This window comes from Penicillium coprophilum (assembly GCF_028826855.1).
Source record: "Penicillium coprophilum strain IBT 35676 chromosome Unknown utg000002l_segment0_segment0, whole genome shotgun sequence".
NCBI classification, from domain to species: domain Eukaryota; kingdom Fungi; phylum Ascomycota; class Eurotiomycetes; order Eurotiales; family Aspergillaceae; genus Penicillium; species Penicillium coprophilum.
The window spans coordinates 1,673,278-1,688,813 of NW_026622721.1; the positions used below are offsets into that span (position 1 = coordinate 1,673,278).

At 48.0% G+C, this 15,536-nt stretch overlaps 3 protein-coding genes across 3 annotated transcripts; 2 read left to right on the forward strand and 1 right to left on the reverse strand.

Annotated features, from left to right (window-relative positions):
• Nucleotides 1-3,086: 3,086 nt before the first annotated feature.
• On the forward strand, nt 3,087-5,431 carry N7500_002008 (hydrogen/calcium exchanger domain-containing protein; the record flags this gene model as incomplete). Its single annotated transcript, XM_056673154.1, has 12 exons — nt 3,087-3,090; nt 3,152-3,670; nt 3,741-3,804; nt 3,865-3,912; nt 3,965-4,006; nt 4,062-4,309; nt 4,374-4,409; nt 4,483-4,793; nt 4,869-5,102; nt 5,164-5,217; nt 5,278-5,366; nt 5,419-5,431. The coding sequence occupies 12 exons, from the start codon at nt 3,087-3,089 to the stop codon at nt 5,429-5,431; spliced, it is 1,662 nt and encodes a 553-aa protein (XP_056536673.1).
• Nucleotides 5,432-8,747: 3,316 nt separating this feature from the next.
• On the forward strand, nt 8,748-11,630 carry N7500_002009 (putative C6 transcription factor; the record flags this gene model as incomplete). Its single annotated transcript, XM_056673155.1, has 1 exon — nt 8,748-11,630. The coding sequence occupies one exon, from the start codon at nt 8,748-8,750 to the stop codon at nt 11,628-11,630; it is 2,883 nt and encodes a 960-aa protein (XP_056536674.1).
• Nucleotides 11,631-14,407: 2,777 nt separating this feature from the next.
• N7500_002010 (uncharacterized protein) lies at nt 14,408-14,623 on the reverse strand (the record flags this gene model as incomplete). The annotated part of the gene is made up of 1 exon (XM_056673156.1): nt 14,408-14,623. The coding sequence occupies one exon, from the start codon at nt 14,621-14,623 to the stop codon at nt 14,408-14,410; it is 216 nt and encodes a 71-aa protein (XP_056536675.1).
• Between the last annotated feature and the right edge of the window lie 913 nt (nt 14,624-15,536).

The window sequence follows — 15,536 nt, forward strand, 5'->3', positions numbered from 1 at the left end:
ATCTATTGATTTTTCCTATCTCTAGGCCAAAACTATTGACATCAACATCCAGAACATTCTTAAATTTACACGGGCGATCAGACGGCACAGCAGGCACTAATGTTTCCGTTGGATTATCATAGCCCTCGTTTCCATGAGAATAATCAGGCTGCCAATATTTATTTTCAAATATGTGCAATTTACTCCGTACATACGGAGTACTGCCTACGAACTTTATGTACTATACAGCCCAGCGCAGACTATAGCAAAGCTAGGCAGTGCAGCTCAGGGGTATAGCTGCACCCCTGAATATCATAGACCACGTCAAAAGTGGGCCTTAGCATACGATATACATAAATGTTAGGAAGTCAATCCCCTCCCGTTCGGGGGTTCATTATATCCTGTTTTACCAAGCTTTTGTAGCGCCCAATAACCCGCTTGGCATGGAGTCGTGGTGGATTCTTTGTTTGTTGAATCAGTATGAGCCATTTTACGGACATTGGGGCTGAGCCAAAACTCTTGAGTACAACATATGTTGTATTGGCTTGTTGGGTGGGACATGTTTATTTTTGGTCACCAAACCAACAGAGACTTGTTTCCCTCTACTGTTTGGGGCTACATGATAGGTGTGTCAGTTAAATACATAGGTTGCACAGGAGAGTCTCTATTCTAGGTATCGACTGCCCTATGCCCTCGTAAAAGACAGACTTGCCGCAGCGAAAAGATGTTATTTCCAAAGTTCGGCACATATTCATTTGACTTGGTGTCGTTAGAGCCGGAATATGTCTCAGAGTATGTCTCGGAAAAACTGTGTGAGATACTCGCATCACTACCATCAGAGGCACTTTCTGAGCATCTTGTGTAATGTGCCCTTTTGTGCTACCAGGGAACAAGAGCCTTAGAACCACCAACGCCAAAACCCGGTCAGTTTATAAGAACTCTGGGGTTTACAAGATCATATAACCCTAGGAGCAATTCCTATCTGAATGATATAGGAAAATATTCCTTACTATGCTCAATGCTGGGAGATACTCTTTTCATCTTTTCACCTGGTCATCAAAGCTTTGGACATCGTGTAGGGATACTATCGCCGTCTGTGGTCGGGCCGAATGGGGGTTTGGCCCACATTGTGAGATTTATCGACACGTTTTTTTTTTGAAAAAAGAAATGGAGAATATAAGTAATGTAAACCAAATATCTGAAGAGTATGTAGGTACGATATCCAATGTTGTAAACATGAAAGTCCCTGGCGAGAAAGTAAAAGCCCTGGCTAAAAGAGGCTAGCGCGAAACAGGTAGGCAGCAACTATTTTAAGACGCCAAAGATGCCCCAGAAATCCATAGGGCTGAGTTTTTCTTTCCTCTCCCTCTGTGAACTTGAATACTTGGTGTCTGATCTCAGTCTCTTAACTTTTCTTTTGATTTTCTTGATTCTGCCTTACCCTACCTCACTTCGTTTCAGCAACCGACCGCAGTACAGCACAGACACGAACCAACACAGAACTGGAAAGCTGACAACTATGTCATCAACTCAGCTGGGTGAGCTGAGTGTCTCGTGGATAGATATCTCATCAGAATGACGATAGTCATTTACTCTGACAGGGTCAAAGAGCGAGCCCAAGCCACCGACGTCGGCAGTATCTGCCCGAGGACTAGTTGGTCACCACATCACGAACACCCTGCCTATAACAATATTCAATAGACACTAGCTTGCCTAATCACTACAGTCCCCAGTCCCTGAGGTTGTTGGGGGTGTCCATCCCAGTGCATCCAGGGCCCGGCTCCCCCGGGGCCAAGAGGGCACTTGCTCAGACAACCACAGGAGTTGCCTAGTGCTTATACAGGTACCAACCAACAATTTCAAAAATCAACACGTGATCGTTTCATTATACAACCTGGGAAAGCAACCAACACCATAACATAAGAGAAAAGGGGTTGTGGCGCCAGAAGTACTGTGCAAATCAATACTCGAGACTTGATTGACCAATCATTGCCAAGAGCGGGTCAAAACCCCCTACACAATTTGTGTTAGAGGAAATTTGCTCTCAATGAAGACCCATATTTGTGGCCTTCCGCCTTTGTGCCACGATTGTACCGCATCGTCAACAGCTGCAGGAATGCCCGAGGAAACTCAGACGTGGTGTGACGATGCTATTTAGAGATTGCACATTGCTGGGCGATCTCAAAGAAACAAGTTTTTCCGGGTTTCGCCAAGTAACTCAAGCACAAAACAGCAAAGCTTTCACTGGCGAAGCTTTCGGTTCAAGGTTTCAAGTGGCGCTGATGTACGGATCCAACGCATCAATATCCACGCCTGACGCAGTTGGCGCATGCATTTATAGAACTGGGCTTGAAACGAATACTTATTCTGACCAGTTCTTTTTCAACTACGGAGTACTAACTACATACTCACTTCATCCCAATCTTGCGGTTCGAGCTTGCATTTTCTACTCGTAGGCGCTAGGCTTATATTTACTCCACTCTACGCACCACAATACCGCACCATCACGATCGCCCCGGACGAGTGTGGCTGTGTTTTCTCAACTCTTCTCGTAGTCTGTGAAAGAAATCTTGGAAATCGTTGGCAGACGAACTTCATCCCTTCATTTCCCAGTCCCTCCTTTTGTTCTCTTTCTGACCATACTCGTTTCATAATTGTCATTCGTTTGATCTTTGTTTATTTCCTGCCCACCCCTTGTTTGGGCGCAACTCTCACCGTTCTTCTGTGCGCTTGCCATCATTTGGGTCCCCTTTAAACATCACGGATCCGCCATTCATCATCCTACTGTGGCCTTATATTGAGTTTCACCCCCGTCCAGCGCTTAGACCGCCGTAATCGCCTCTGCCTGTCAACCCACTGGGCAGCCTACATCTCGAAACGTTAGCGTGTACGTGTTCCCTTAGCCCTTCTCATAGGCATCCGTCCCAGGTATCGCAGGCCCAAGCCACGCTGTGGCGTCTATCCATTGGCCCTAATTGATGAACTTCACTGCTGCCCTCTTTACTCAAAACGGCTGCTGCTTTGTCCTTTTACCCTTAAAAAACACATCTTGCAAAGCTATACTTACGCATCCATTTCTCTACAAAGGCTCGCGACAGTCCACCATCATGTGTAAGTCCAATATCTACATATGGGTTTCTTGACTGGCCAGCCATTCTAAGAAGACAATTAGATTCAACTCGCAGCGCAGCCAACCGACTAGCACGGCACAACAGCGGAGAGCGTTCCTGGAACCCGTACCAAATGTTCGGCCCAAAAGCACACAACCGATCGAACTCTATGCAGCTCGAGAGTGGGCTAACCCATTGCCGGAGCATGGGTGACCTCCCAGCAGACCAGCATCGCCGGGAGGAAATGAATGCCGGCATTAGCGCCCCGGAGTACTCAAACACGTTTCCAGCAGAGTTCGCTGGTAGCGACCATGAAACACACAAGTCTCCGCCTGAACCGTCCATGGCTAGCCAGGATCCGATCAACGTTTCGTCTGTGCGCGGGATTGATACCGAGACTATCGGATCAACGCAAACGCGTCAGCGGAAGGGTGGGATCTTGGGTAAGTTTAGGCATCGCCATGATGGTGATGAGTTGGAGGATAAGAAGCCACATCAGAAGTTCACTTTTGCTTCGCAAATAAGGTCTACTCTCTTGAACTCGTGGATCAATGTTCTTCTAGTTGCTGCGCCAGTTGGAAGTATGTCATGCTGTTCCTACTATCTGTTGATTTATAGAAGTGTATGTGCTAACTGTATATCTGTGCACAGTCGCGCTTTATGCCGTTGGGGCCAACCCGATTGCGGTCTTTGTGGTTAATTTCATTGCCATCATGTGAGCTATTCATACCGTTGGTTTCTTTCGAGGATCTTATGGCTAACAGACCTCTACTAGTCCCCTTGCTGCCATGCTCAGTTTCGCAACTGAAGAGATTGCCCTTCGGTATGCTTCAACATTTTTGGGTCTATTTTAACTATGCTTACATTTCTTCTAGCACGAGTGAAACAATCGGTGGTCTACTAAATGCGTCATTTGGGTATGCTTTATACTCCCCGTTGTCTCCTTCTACAATGCCATTCTAACCTATGTAGCAACGCTGTCGAGCTGATTGTCGCAATTATTGCACTCATCCAACGCAAAACCCTCATCGTGCAGACTTCGCTCATCGGAAGCATTTTGTCAAACCTGCTCCTGGTGATGGGCATGTCCTTTTTCCTTGGTGGCATTCCTCGCGTAGAGCAGAACTTCAACGTCACGGTTGCCCAGACAGCCGCGAGTATGCTTGCATTAGCTGTCGGCAGTTTGATTATTCCCACTGCCTATCATAAGTGGTCTAATCGTCAGTTATGACCACATTCAAGGACCAAGTCAAAACGGAGGCTAATAAGAATCTTTGATTATAGGTGAAAAAATAGATGGGACCGCCGCTCTATCCCGAGGTATGTTAATTGCTGGTGCTTTTCAGCCTGGCTGGTCTATCGTACCTATCTTCTTACTGACACTACACCACAGGCACTAGTGTACTCCTTCTGATCGTGTACGGCTGCTACCTCTTCTTCCAGCTGAAGTCGCACGCCGATATGTACAACCGACCCAGCGAGAAGGTCGAACGGCGACACGTAAAGGTCGGTGAAGGTGACGCCAGCCGCGGCATTGCCCAAATTGGCAAAATGACTGCCGTCCCGTTGGTCGGACAGAACGCGGACCACATGCAAATGGAGGATAACGATGATGAACCTGAGGAGCCGCAGCTATCTGTTGTGACTGCCATCCTCACGCTGATCATCTCGACAGCGTTTGTTGCTGTGTGTGCTGAGTTCATGGTATGCAAATGCCCCTTTCTCCTTTTTTTTTCTTTCTCTCTTTTGTGATTGTGGTTAGCTCATTGATCTATGCAGGTTGACTCCATCGACGCTTTAACGGCTACCGATAACATTGGCGAGACGTTCGTCGGGTTGATACTTCTGCCTATCGTTGGTAATGCGGCTGAACACGCTACGGCGGTGACAGTCGCATGCAAGGATAAGATGGATCTTGCCATTGGTGTTGCAGTCGGATCCAGCATGCAGATTGCACTGCTTGTGCTGCCGCTAATTGTGGTTCTTGGGTGGATCATTGGCGTTGAGGAGATGGTATGCATGAGCCCTACGCAGAACGTGTGTTCAAATTGGGAGCCGGAACTAACTGCGACAGACTCTCAACTTCGATGGATTCCAGGTCATTGTGCTGTTCGTGTCTGTTCTATTAGTAAGTGGAATCGGTTCATGGCGAAGAAGTGATATCCATTGTACTGACTGTCTCTTTTAGGTCAACTACCTCATTGGTGATGGCAAGTCTCACTGGCTCGAGGGTGTCTTGTTGATGATGATGTATCTCATTATCGCTCTTGCGGCTTGGTTAGTTCTTATATATGGTTGACCAGAGCCCATTACTGATTTGTATCTTTAGGTTCTTCGTTTAAACCCCTCACACTCATCATAGTCATCGGGCTGGGTCCTCGTTTACGATACAATATCGATATTCTAATTCACTTGTTCCAATCCTGGGTACTCTTTTTTTGGTTATTACTTCCCTTCTCTGTATCATGTTTATTTGCTTTGATTTTGGATCTTATTATGATCGCTCATAATATACCCCACTCTGGCGGTGCTTTCCTTTTCATGTCCGACGCATTTTGAATTATTTTTCTTTTCTATATAGCAAAAAAGACCGTTGATAATAATTCATACCAAGAACAATCGAACCGAGACAATGGCTCTTCAATTAACCGGCCGGGGAGATTAGGCTAAAAAGTAGAGTTAACCCGGTACCCCCGGGGAGTGGGGATAGGGCTCGGGATTGAGCCCCCGAATTGAAGTCAGCAGATGGGCACAAATAAGCAGAGAGCAAGTATAAGAATGACACAAAGTATTATGTATTAAGGATTGGAGGTACACTTTAGCCATCGGAGAATTACCGGACTAAAGCAATCATGCACGGTAGGCTCAATGTCCCAATCCGGACTCGGGAGACTCGGTATCCTGCCGATTTTCTAACCGAGCCGATGTGGGGAGGGTTGTTCTTGGCCTGTTCTTTCGAATTTCACATTTTCTATGGGGTACGGAGTGGTGGCATTCGGGATACACCTTCCCAGGTCTTTACTTCTTCTCATTTAGGCTTTCAGATTTTCAAGAAATTTGCTAGAGTAGAAATAGAGATCATGATACCTAGAGATCATGAAATTACTAATGTAGGAACCACGTGCCGACAAGTTCTAGGTCGGCAACTGCTCCGTGCCGAGAAGGGTCAGGAAGCGGAAGGAAAGTAATTGGATGCCGACTGGAATTTCAAGCCATAAGCTTTTGGATTGGAAGTCCAAGTCGAATTGGGTACTCCGTAGACGGGGATGCCGCGGATAATAGCAGGGTGAAAGCGGGATGGGAAACAGACCAGAGAGTTTTCTTTATTAATCCTGTCACCTGAGCTATGCCAAGAAATGTAATGTGCAATGTTCCCTTATGTCATGAAAGTTCCAAGTCCAAGGTTGGAATTTTCCTTTTAAGCTTCTCCACTATAAAAAAAAAAGAGGGTCGATTTGATGAGCACATGACTATTTCTTTTTTTTAACAAAAAATTTACATTCAAGAGTGATCCAAATCCTACTCTATTTGTATACTCTATACATGTATCTAGGTAGTACTCTATGTGATATACTACATCACCCTTGGGAAAAAGGAAATGGGGAGTCTTACCTAATATAAAGTAAATGCGGGGTCCGGGGTCCAATCGCTGGCGCCTCGGAGGTTGTGGTCCAATCGCTGAATCGGACGGGGCCGAGATGTGACCGGGGGGGGCAAAAACTCGGTGTATAACCTTTCCGATGTGTGACATTCTTCGACATGTGTATAACCTCGGAACACTGTCGAACTCCGTAAGGGGTGAAACATATGTAGGTCTTGGTCTGTTTGTACTGATGGGTAAGGGCAGGTCAGTCCAATTGATTATCCCGTGATATCATTCCGAGATGGTAACTTGGATCTGCCGACCTGATCCCTTTCCTCAATTCTTGGGTGGCAAGGGGGTAAAAACGGATACAACAGGCCACACTGTACGGAGTAGGGAGTAGGAACGTCACACGGGGGTAAGCCAACTAATGGAGAGGCGAAAGGTCACAGTCAAAGCCAATCACTCCAAGGGTAACTCTCAATGTAACTTCCGTGAGGATCTAGGATCTCGCTTCTTTGCGGGGAGCCCCGACCAGGGTCTTGGAATCCGTTGATTGGATGCTATATCCCCTTCTCCCCCAGATTGATCCTCTCATAGGCTACGTCGATGGTCGATGGCAGGTTAACCCATGCTTTGGGGACAAGGCTATACCCGAGGGTTCCAAATGGCCCGAGATACCCCTCTTGAGTAAAAAAAAAAAAAGAAAAAGAAAAGAAAACCATGTGGGAAAAAAAGAGAAGCCTTATGATCCGGTCCACTGGTGTTTCTTTGGTATCTTGTGGAGTCACCCTTCGGTTCTCGGTTCTTTTTCTACTGACTCTGAATTCTCGCTGTACTCTCCGAGAATACCCCCATCAGGGTACAACTGTTTACTTCCCGCTTTCCTATTCTGGTGTTCCCGACGCGGGAAGAGACGGTGTATGAATTCCCGCCCAGACAAATGCCGATCGGACATCAGCTGCCACGGGGTAGACCTAGTCAATTGCCTAGGTAGAGTTAAAGGGTACCTTTGTACGGAGCACTCCGTACGGAATACCCTAGACACAGAGAGGTCTAGGCCATGAAACCAGAATGTACAACATTGCATGCCTGATGTTCCCCCAATCTACCGATCCCCCAGATTTTGGGGGCTGGCATAATTTATCCTCACGGGCCCCATATGAAAAAAAAATGCCGGAGAATGACCGGAGGACAATCGGCCGGCGAGTGGACGGGTATTGTTATTCCAGCCAGTCCGGATGATTTAGATCTCAATTTGGTCCGGTAGAATAGACAATGTCCTACTTGACAGGCCAAATTGTATATGTGTACATTTTTTCCTTCTGATTTTCGGACCGTAAGCTGAGCCCGAGTCGGGTAGAGATGCGAGATGACGATCATGAGATCACATAAAAGTTGGGGATATTCCCTCTTTAGGTCAGACAGGGTTCCGTGCCGAGAAGGTACATAGTATCAAGGGACTAACATAGGTAGTTTTTGAATTTTATGAAATTACTTTTTATAAATTATATACTATGTACATGTACGGAGTACTCCGTACTTGAATATACGACATGGCCGTACTATACAATGTGTATAAAGTGTGATAGTAATAGGAACTACGTAAGCAACCCGGAAACTGGGGATGCTCCACCTCCAGGAAAAAGCGCGTCCTTGCATACTTTTGGGCCCTCCGCAATTTCAGCGGCTCTTGATTTTTTCTCGGCTTTTTGGATTTTTTTTTCTCTCTTTTTATTTTTCGAATTTCTGGTCCCCCCCCGGTCCTGGGCATTTCCCCGTTCCCTCCCGACTTTGTGTTTCTCCCGGTCCGGTGCCCCGACTCTCTTTGAGTTTCCCCCACACTCCGCCAATTCCGTTCTTCCTTAGCCCTTTCCTTTCTCTCCTTTGCGCATATCTGAGTAAGTATTGCTTGTCCCCCGGCATATGCAATGCTAACTCTTCAGAAGCCGAACCTTGACCCCGAGATTCATCTTTCCTCAAAAAAACAAACCTGACACAGTAAATGGGAGAATTGCGATTGATACAAACCGAGTCGTCACCTCTCCATAGATCTCGGGTCTATCCAGTACACAATGCGGTCTAGCATCGCTTGCGCTCGATGCCGGCGCAGTAAAATCAAATGCGTCAATGCCGGCATCGATACCACCTGTCGCGCGTGCGAGTCGTCCGGGCGCGAATGTGTCTATCCAACCCCAGCAATCGGAGTGAGCGGCGCCAAACGAGATTTGGCCACCCTAGCAGAGGGCGAGGATCGAAATGGTGACTGGGATGGTCCGAAACGACATCGCTCGCGCAAGGTGGTAGGCGTCACCGGCTCATCGGCTGGTTCCAAGCTCGGTGTGGATGCGCTTGATTCCTCGATACTTACAACAAAAGTTTGGGAGACAGTCTTCGATCTCTTCCAATCGCATTTTGCCACCCTCCTACCCTTCCTACATCCCGCGACCTTTCTCGGCCAAATCCGACAGCTTTCGTCTCCTCCTCCCGCGACCCTCGATGGACAAGATCCCCGGAACCCCGTGTTTAAGGTGGACCCGTCCTCGTCACTGATTCCGCTGGGTGTACTGGCCTTGACTGCTCGCTTCCACCCTCCGTTGGCGGCAGCTCACTCACCAGCATCACCTAGTCATTCTTCGAATCCGCTCGCCGCATCGGAATACTATGCGGCAGCCCTCCGCAGCCGGCTGGCCGGCTTGGATGGTGCTTGTCTCGCCCAGCCTGATCTTGCGCGCGTACAGGCACTATTAATGCTAGCCTTACACGAATGGGGAATGTGCCGAGGCAAGAGTGCTTGGGTTTACGTGGGTATGGCCATCCGGCTTGCACAAGCTATGGGTCTGCCCTTTGAACTCGAAAATGAATTCCCAACACGAGATCCTCTACACTCGTCCCCCGGCCTGAAAACAGAGGCAGATCATTTTGGGTTGCCACGGCGTATAGAACCCAGGGAGCCGACATCCGATGATATCATTGCCCAAGAGACCAAGCGCCGGACATTTTGGGCCTGCTTTATCCTCGATCGATGCCTCAGCAGTGGGAAATACCGTCCTCGGATGGTTCGAGTCAAGGAACTCGGAATTCAGCTTCCCAGCGACAATGCTTTTGCTTTCGGCGAGCGGGTTCGAACGGCTCGACTCAATGAACCGACCGTTCGGCGCCCACAGAGCTTCGGTTCCCAAAGCATGCAAATCCCCAGCATCCGTCAAAGTATAGGAGGCTTTGGCGATGAAAAGCTGCCAGGGCCCAATGGGACCCCAGATGGTAAGTCCTGGTCACCTATCTCTCGCCGTAAGGACTCGAGCGAGGAGGAGATTGATCGATGGGAGGTTGGTGCAGAGGAGTCGGTTCTCAGCCGGGTTATTCGAATCATCCGGGTGTGGGGAAGTATTGCCAAATGGTCCTGCGCCGGCGGTCGACGCACGGAGCAATATCCTCCCTGGCATCCCGAATCTCGCTTCGCCTCGCTCCGCCAGCAGCTGAACGAGTTTCAGGATAGCCTTTCTCGTAACCTGCAATATTCCCTTCGCAATACCGACACACACATCATGTACAAGACCACTCTGGCTTCATACACTGTGATGCATGTTGTCTACTTCTTATCTGTGATTGTCCTTCACCGTGCTTATATTCCATTCCTGCCTCTTCGTTGCAATGAGCCTTCTGGCCCCTTGGATGAGCCGTTGTTCGCCGTCGACAAGGTCAATGGACCACCTGACGGTTTCTGGCGGGATAGTGCACGTGAGCTCTTCAAGGCAGCACGGCAGATGATTGACCTTGTAGCCACATGCCAAGCCCGCGGTGCTCTTGCTGAGAACCCTTTAGTCGGATTCGCTATCTACAATGCTGCTTTTGTGGGAGTTTATGGGACACATTTCCCACACATGGATCCGGATGGATTAATGGGAACCAAGCCACCCCCCGCAAACCATGATAGCCATCAGCTTGGTGTCGCACAAGCACGCAAGGCCTTGGATATAATACGAGAGATGCGTCCTCGCTTGAGGATGGCGATGGGCTGGTTCCGCACCCTGAATCGCCTTCACAGCTACTTCTCTAAAGTCAAGCGTGATTTCCGCCGGTTGTCACGGAATCGCCTGGATAGCATGTCGGATGCCTCTGACCACGCCCTCAACGGGAGTCGTCTCCTTCGTGAAGGCGGTGCTGGTGGTGGCCTTGAGGAATTCAAGATGCTCGAAAAGCTTTTCCTCGACTTTGGAAGCATCGAGGACCAGTTGGTAGAGCCTGGGACGGACGAAGACGGTATTGCAGTACCCGCAGCAAATGAGTCCATCTACGAGCGGAATCTGAGTGATGCTGGAAGCAATGCTGTCCGGAGTGAGACTGGCGAACCTGGTGACCAGATGCTCGAAGGTGCCGGTGGTCGTCGCGAGTCGTGGGTTCCAGTCAACAGCCCGGGTCTGTCGCTGCCTGGACACGACGGCGATCGCCGTCCCAGCCTGCCACTTCCCAACAGCCGTCAAATGCCATCTGGATCCCCCTACTCCCTCCCATCTCTTCAACAACACCACCCAGACGGTCCCGTCTACACCACCTCATCTCCCAACTTCCCCTCTCTATCCGCAACTACGCAGTCCCCGTCCCAGTACTTAACGGCAACAAGCAACCGCCTGAATCCTATCAACTCCTGGCTCCCGGCCCGCCCGCAGGCTCCGCCTCCGCCATATTCCCAATCCCTCCCTCCCATCAACGCAGCCACCTCACACACCATCCCCGTCCTCCCTCCACCGGGTTCTGTCACTCAATTGGCTCCCTCCCCGCCCCTGACCTCAACCGAATGCCCAGACTCTACCCTACTATCAACAAGTCTTGGCGGAGATGATGTCCTCGCCTTCCTGGATGGGTCCGAATGGGGCCAGCTATCCATGCTCGCGCCTTCTGAGATCGGTATTCCAGCCGGCTGGCTGAGCACGGTCTGGTCCCAATTCGGCCGCTAGAGCTCTAAACAGAAATCATGGTTCTCTGTCCCAGCTCTTCAGCCGGCGCCCATTGAAGCAGTGGCACCAATACCAATGGCCTTGCTTCATTGTATTATTATTTTTTACGACTTCCCTCGTCCGCTACGTCTTACGTTACTGTACGACCATCTCTTTCTCCCTCTTTTCTATCTATAATCGCCGGCGACTCAAAAAATGGGACATTCGAACCTGCGGGAAATTCCCCGAGCGCCGAAGGCAGGCGAATTGAACTCCAAATCCAATAATTTCTTCTCCTGGTTTGGCCACTACATGGATCAGCCCAGATCGGGAATTGAAAACGGGATCACGAAGATTGATTTTCACCTATACCCATTGCGCGCGCCCTCGTCTTTGTTTTGGTTTGCTCTTGCTATTGTTTATTTGCTACATGCGATTCCTTTATTGTTCCGGTTATGTTGTTCAACATGCGCAAAAGGCGTTCCTCGAGGTTTTCAGCCGAAACCCGAGCTGATTATTCATTTACCATCGAGTGTTTTTTTCCCCATCAGTCTTTTTTTGAGCGAACTTTGGGATGGCACGGAAGCCTGGTAGCGTGGCCGGGCTCTTCGATTGAATTATCTCTCCCTGTGTCAGTTTTTATGTTTTCGTGTATCGTTCCGATCTCTAAAAAGGGTTGGGTATTTTTTTGGGAATACGTTCATGATAGCCTAGGTTTTGCACTTGTGTCTTGCAAACTGCAATTCTCTTGGCCCAATTTATCTGCCACTATGGCTGTTTTTTCCCAACTCTTCCGGTTTCTTTTCGACATAGGGCCAAGCAAACCCACTTGTTGCCGTGGGACTCACATAGCAGACACCGACGGCTTAGTCCCGGGTTATGTTTTATATACACTTTTGCCGTTCCTCGGTGTACGACTTAACGTTTCTTAATTCGGCCCGGCAAGAATTGGGAAACGATATTAGACAGATGGGGTTGTAACATATCCTACACAACGTCTCTGATATAGTTCCCGGACAATCATCTCTTAGATAACCTTGCCATTTACGGGTGGGGTCTTTCGGCGACATCTTCCGAGGTTGAATATTTCTTTGAAAGCCTTAAACATAGTACGATAAACAGATATAGAGCACCAGGGAAGAAAGAAAGGCACCGGAATCGTTCTTACGACCCGAGGCAATCCACTTCGTTTGGCCCGAGGGATTTGCCCCCGTCTACCTACGGACTATAATTCCGCCACCTTAGTTTGATTTCATGTGATATATTCCCCAACCTCTCAGTATAGCCTAGGAAGGTGTTCGAAATTGTGCATCTACTGATATTCAGACACTTGACATTAATGTTAAATGACGTCACTGCTCGGAACAGAGGCGACGCAAGTAAACAGCCGGCAATTCTCGGACATTCAAGAAGACTTGTACTCGCGTTATCCTAGATCAGTCAGGCCTAATATATCGTGGGAGGGCTAAAGACGGAGATCCTTGTCCTGACCGAGTATATGAAGAAAGATAGCGGTGTATTACTACATGAATTGACTATCTTGAAGACTCAATCATGGTGTCGAAATCATTCCAAGTATCGTGAAATCCCTGCCGAGCAGGCTCGAGTTCAACCGAGTACCGCAATTCTCCGACTACGATGTTATACGGATAGTTTCCTCTAGGTTCCTTTCCCCCGACTACACAGCGAAGGCCCAATAGATAACAATAGTTTTGTCTGAGTTTATAATTGCGCGATAATCAGAGAATGGAGACAGACACGTATAATTGAGCAGTCATGCAATCAATATCAATGGTGTTGATGCACTTTTTTGAATTGTTTTCAAGGCGTCTGCACTGCTGTAAAAGGCCCTCGTTAGACTCAAGCACCTAATAGCTTGTCATTTACCATTTTTATGAAATTACAACAGGTGAAAGCTGCACATAAATGAGAGAATGAAAAATCTCTAGGCTTCTACTCCAATGACTGCGCCTCACACATCTTCCGATACATGCCCCCCTGGAGAATTGACTCTTGGTGCGTTACTGGCTCCTTGATTTTCCCTTTCAAGAACACGCAAATCAAGTCTGCATCCTTGATAGTGTTTGATCGATGAGCAACAGCAATAGTGATCTTGTCGCGTTCTTTTGCAGCCTCAGCAGGGGAATTTTGAACGATCTTCTCACTATTCGTATCAAGAGCCCTTGTAGCTTGATTAAGAAGTAGCACCTTTGGGTTACGGACGAGTACTCGTGCGATAGCGATGCCTTGCCGCTGTCCGCTAGTCAACTAGGTGCTCCCTGATTCCATAGGTGTAGAGAGTCCATCTGGCAGGGAAAATAAGAGGTCTCAGGCATTGGCGGCGCGGAGCGCTACCTCGGGCCTTTCATCGGAAACGCCATTGGATGTACCTGCTGCCGAATCGGATATTGTGTTCTTTAACAAGGCGTCTACTCCAAGGGCAAAACTTTCTTTGATGGACACTTGGAAAAGATTTGGCTCTTGTTAGACTAGGGCCACAACTTGTCGTGAAAGATCTTAGTTGGGCGTTGGGAGTGCGGTGGGTCCGATCTTGATTGAGCCAGTCGAAGGGTCGTAAAAGCGCTCGAGCATAGAGATCATGGTGGATTTACCACATCCAGATGCACCGAAGAAAGCTATGAACTGTCCTTTTGTGATATGCGATTTAGATAAGCTTTGATTCACCCTTTAATTTGACGCAAAGAACAAAAAAAAAAGTTCGCAAAGGCTTATATAGAGATCAACGCCCCTGAGAACGGGAAAATTGGGACGAAGAGGGCAGGCAAACACGATGTTGTTCAGATCTTAAGATTCCGGGCAATGGCTACTCTTCGCTTCTGACCCTCGAAAAGAAGACATCCTCTTTGGCCAATCTGGGTGTTGTAACCGTCCGGAAGCTTAGAAATAAAGTCGTGTGCAAAAGCCGTAACCGCAGCTCCCTGGACATATTTCATTTGCGAAGCTTTTTTGCGAAGCTTTTGATGCATCTTCCCATTCAGTACTAACGAGACCATCTTGAATGTTTCTTTGGAGTTAGTTCAAGTTCAACTGATCATTGGGTCGACCATCCAGCTTCATCTGACCTGGGTCAGGACTGTACCATCGTTCAAGAAGGCTCACTATGGTACTTTTTCCCACATCCAGATTGGCCCAAGATAACAGTCAGTGAAAAATATACATTTATCAAGACATCTTCAAGCTTACAACGAGAGCAATCCTTTTGCTGGTAGGTACTTGGAGGGACGAATTGTCCAGAACGGTAGCGCTAGGCCTTGTTGGATAAGCAAAAACAAGGATTCATTTATCCCAGAGTATCAGATGGTAGTTCTCCAGTATCCCCAGAAGGGTCGATTCGAGAGAGTCTATCTATTAACTTGAATAGTTTGTCTGCTGCCGTAGCGGCTCTCGTGAGGTCAATCACGAACGATGTGAGCATCGTCAAGTTCATCCCAGCAACTAGAACAGACGTGATGACACTTTGAAGTCAGATACATGTTTCAAAATATTGAAAAGGGCTTACACAAAAAACTCATGTCATATTTTGCCCTATGGGTAGAACTTGCGCGATGCCAAGGCAATATACATGAGGTGCTTTCTAGCCCTGGCTCTTCTACAGAATCACGACAATCGCGAGTAGAGGGTCTTGTGTTTAATTCAAACAATTTGGAAAAGAGGATACGGACAACACACGTCAGTCATGACATTGCGAGCCAACTTCAGCCGCAGGTTTGGCTAACAATAAACAGGACAGAAGAACTGATAGGATGAAAAATCCTCTCGGTGCGCATCTAACCGAGTTATTACCATATTGAAGCAGGGCAGTAGTTCGCTGACATCGTACCAAATTAGGGTTGGTCTAAGTGAAAGTTGCATTTAATGGATCAAAATGGATCGCTGTGTCTAAGAAAACTAGAACAGGCATTTATA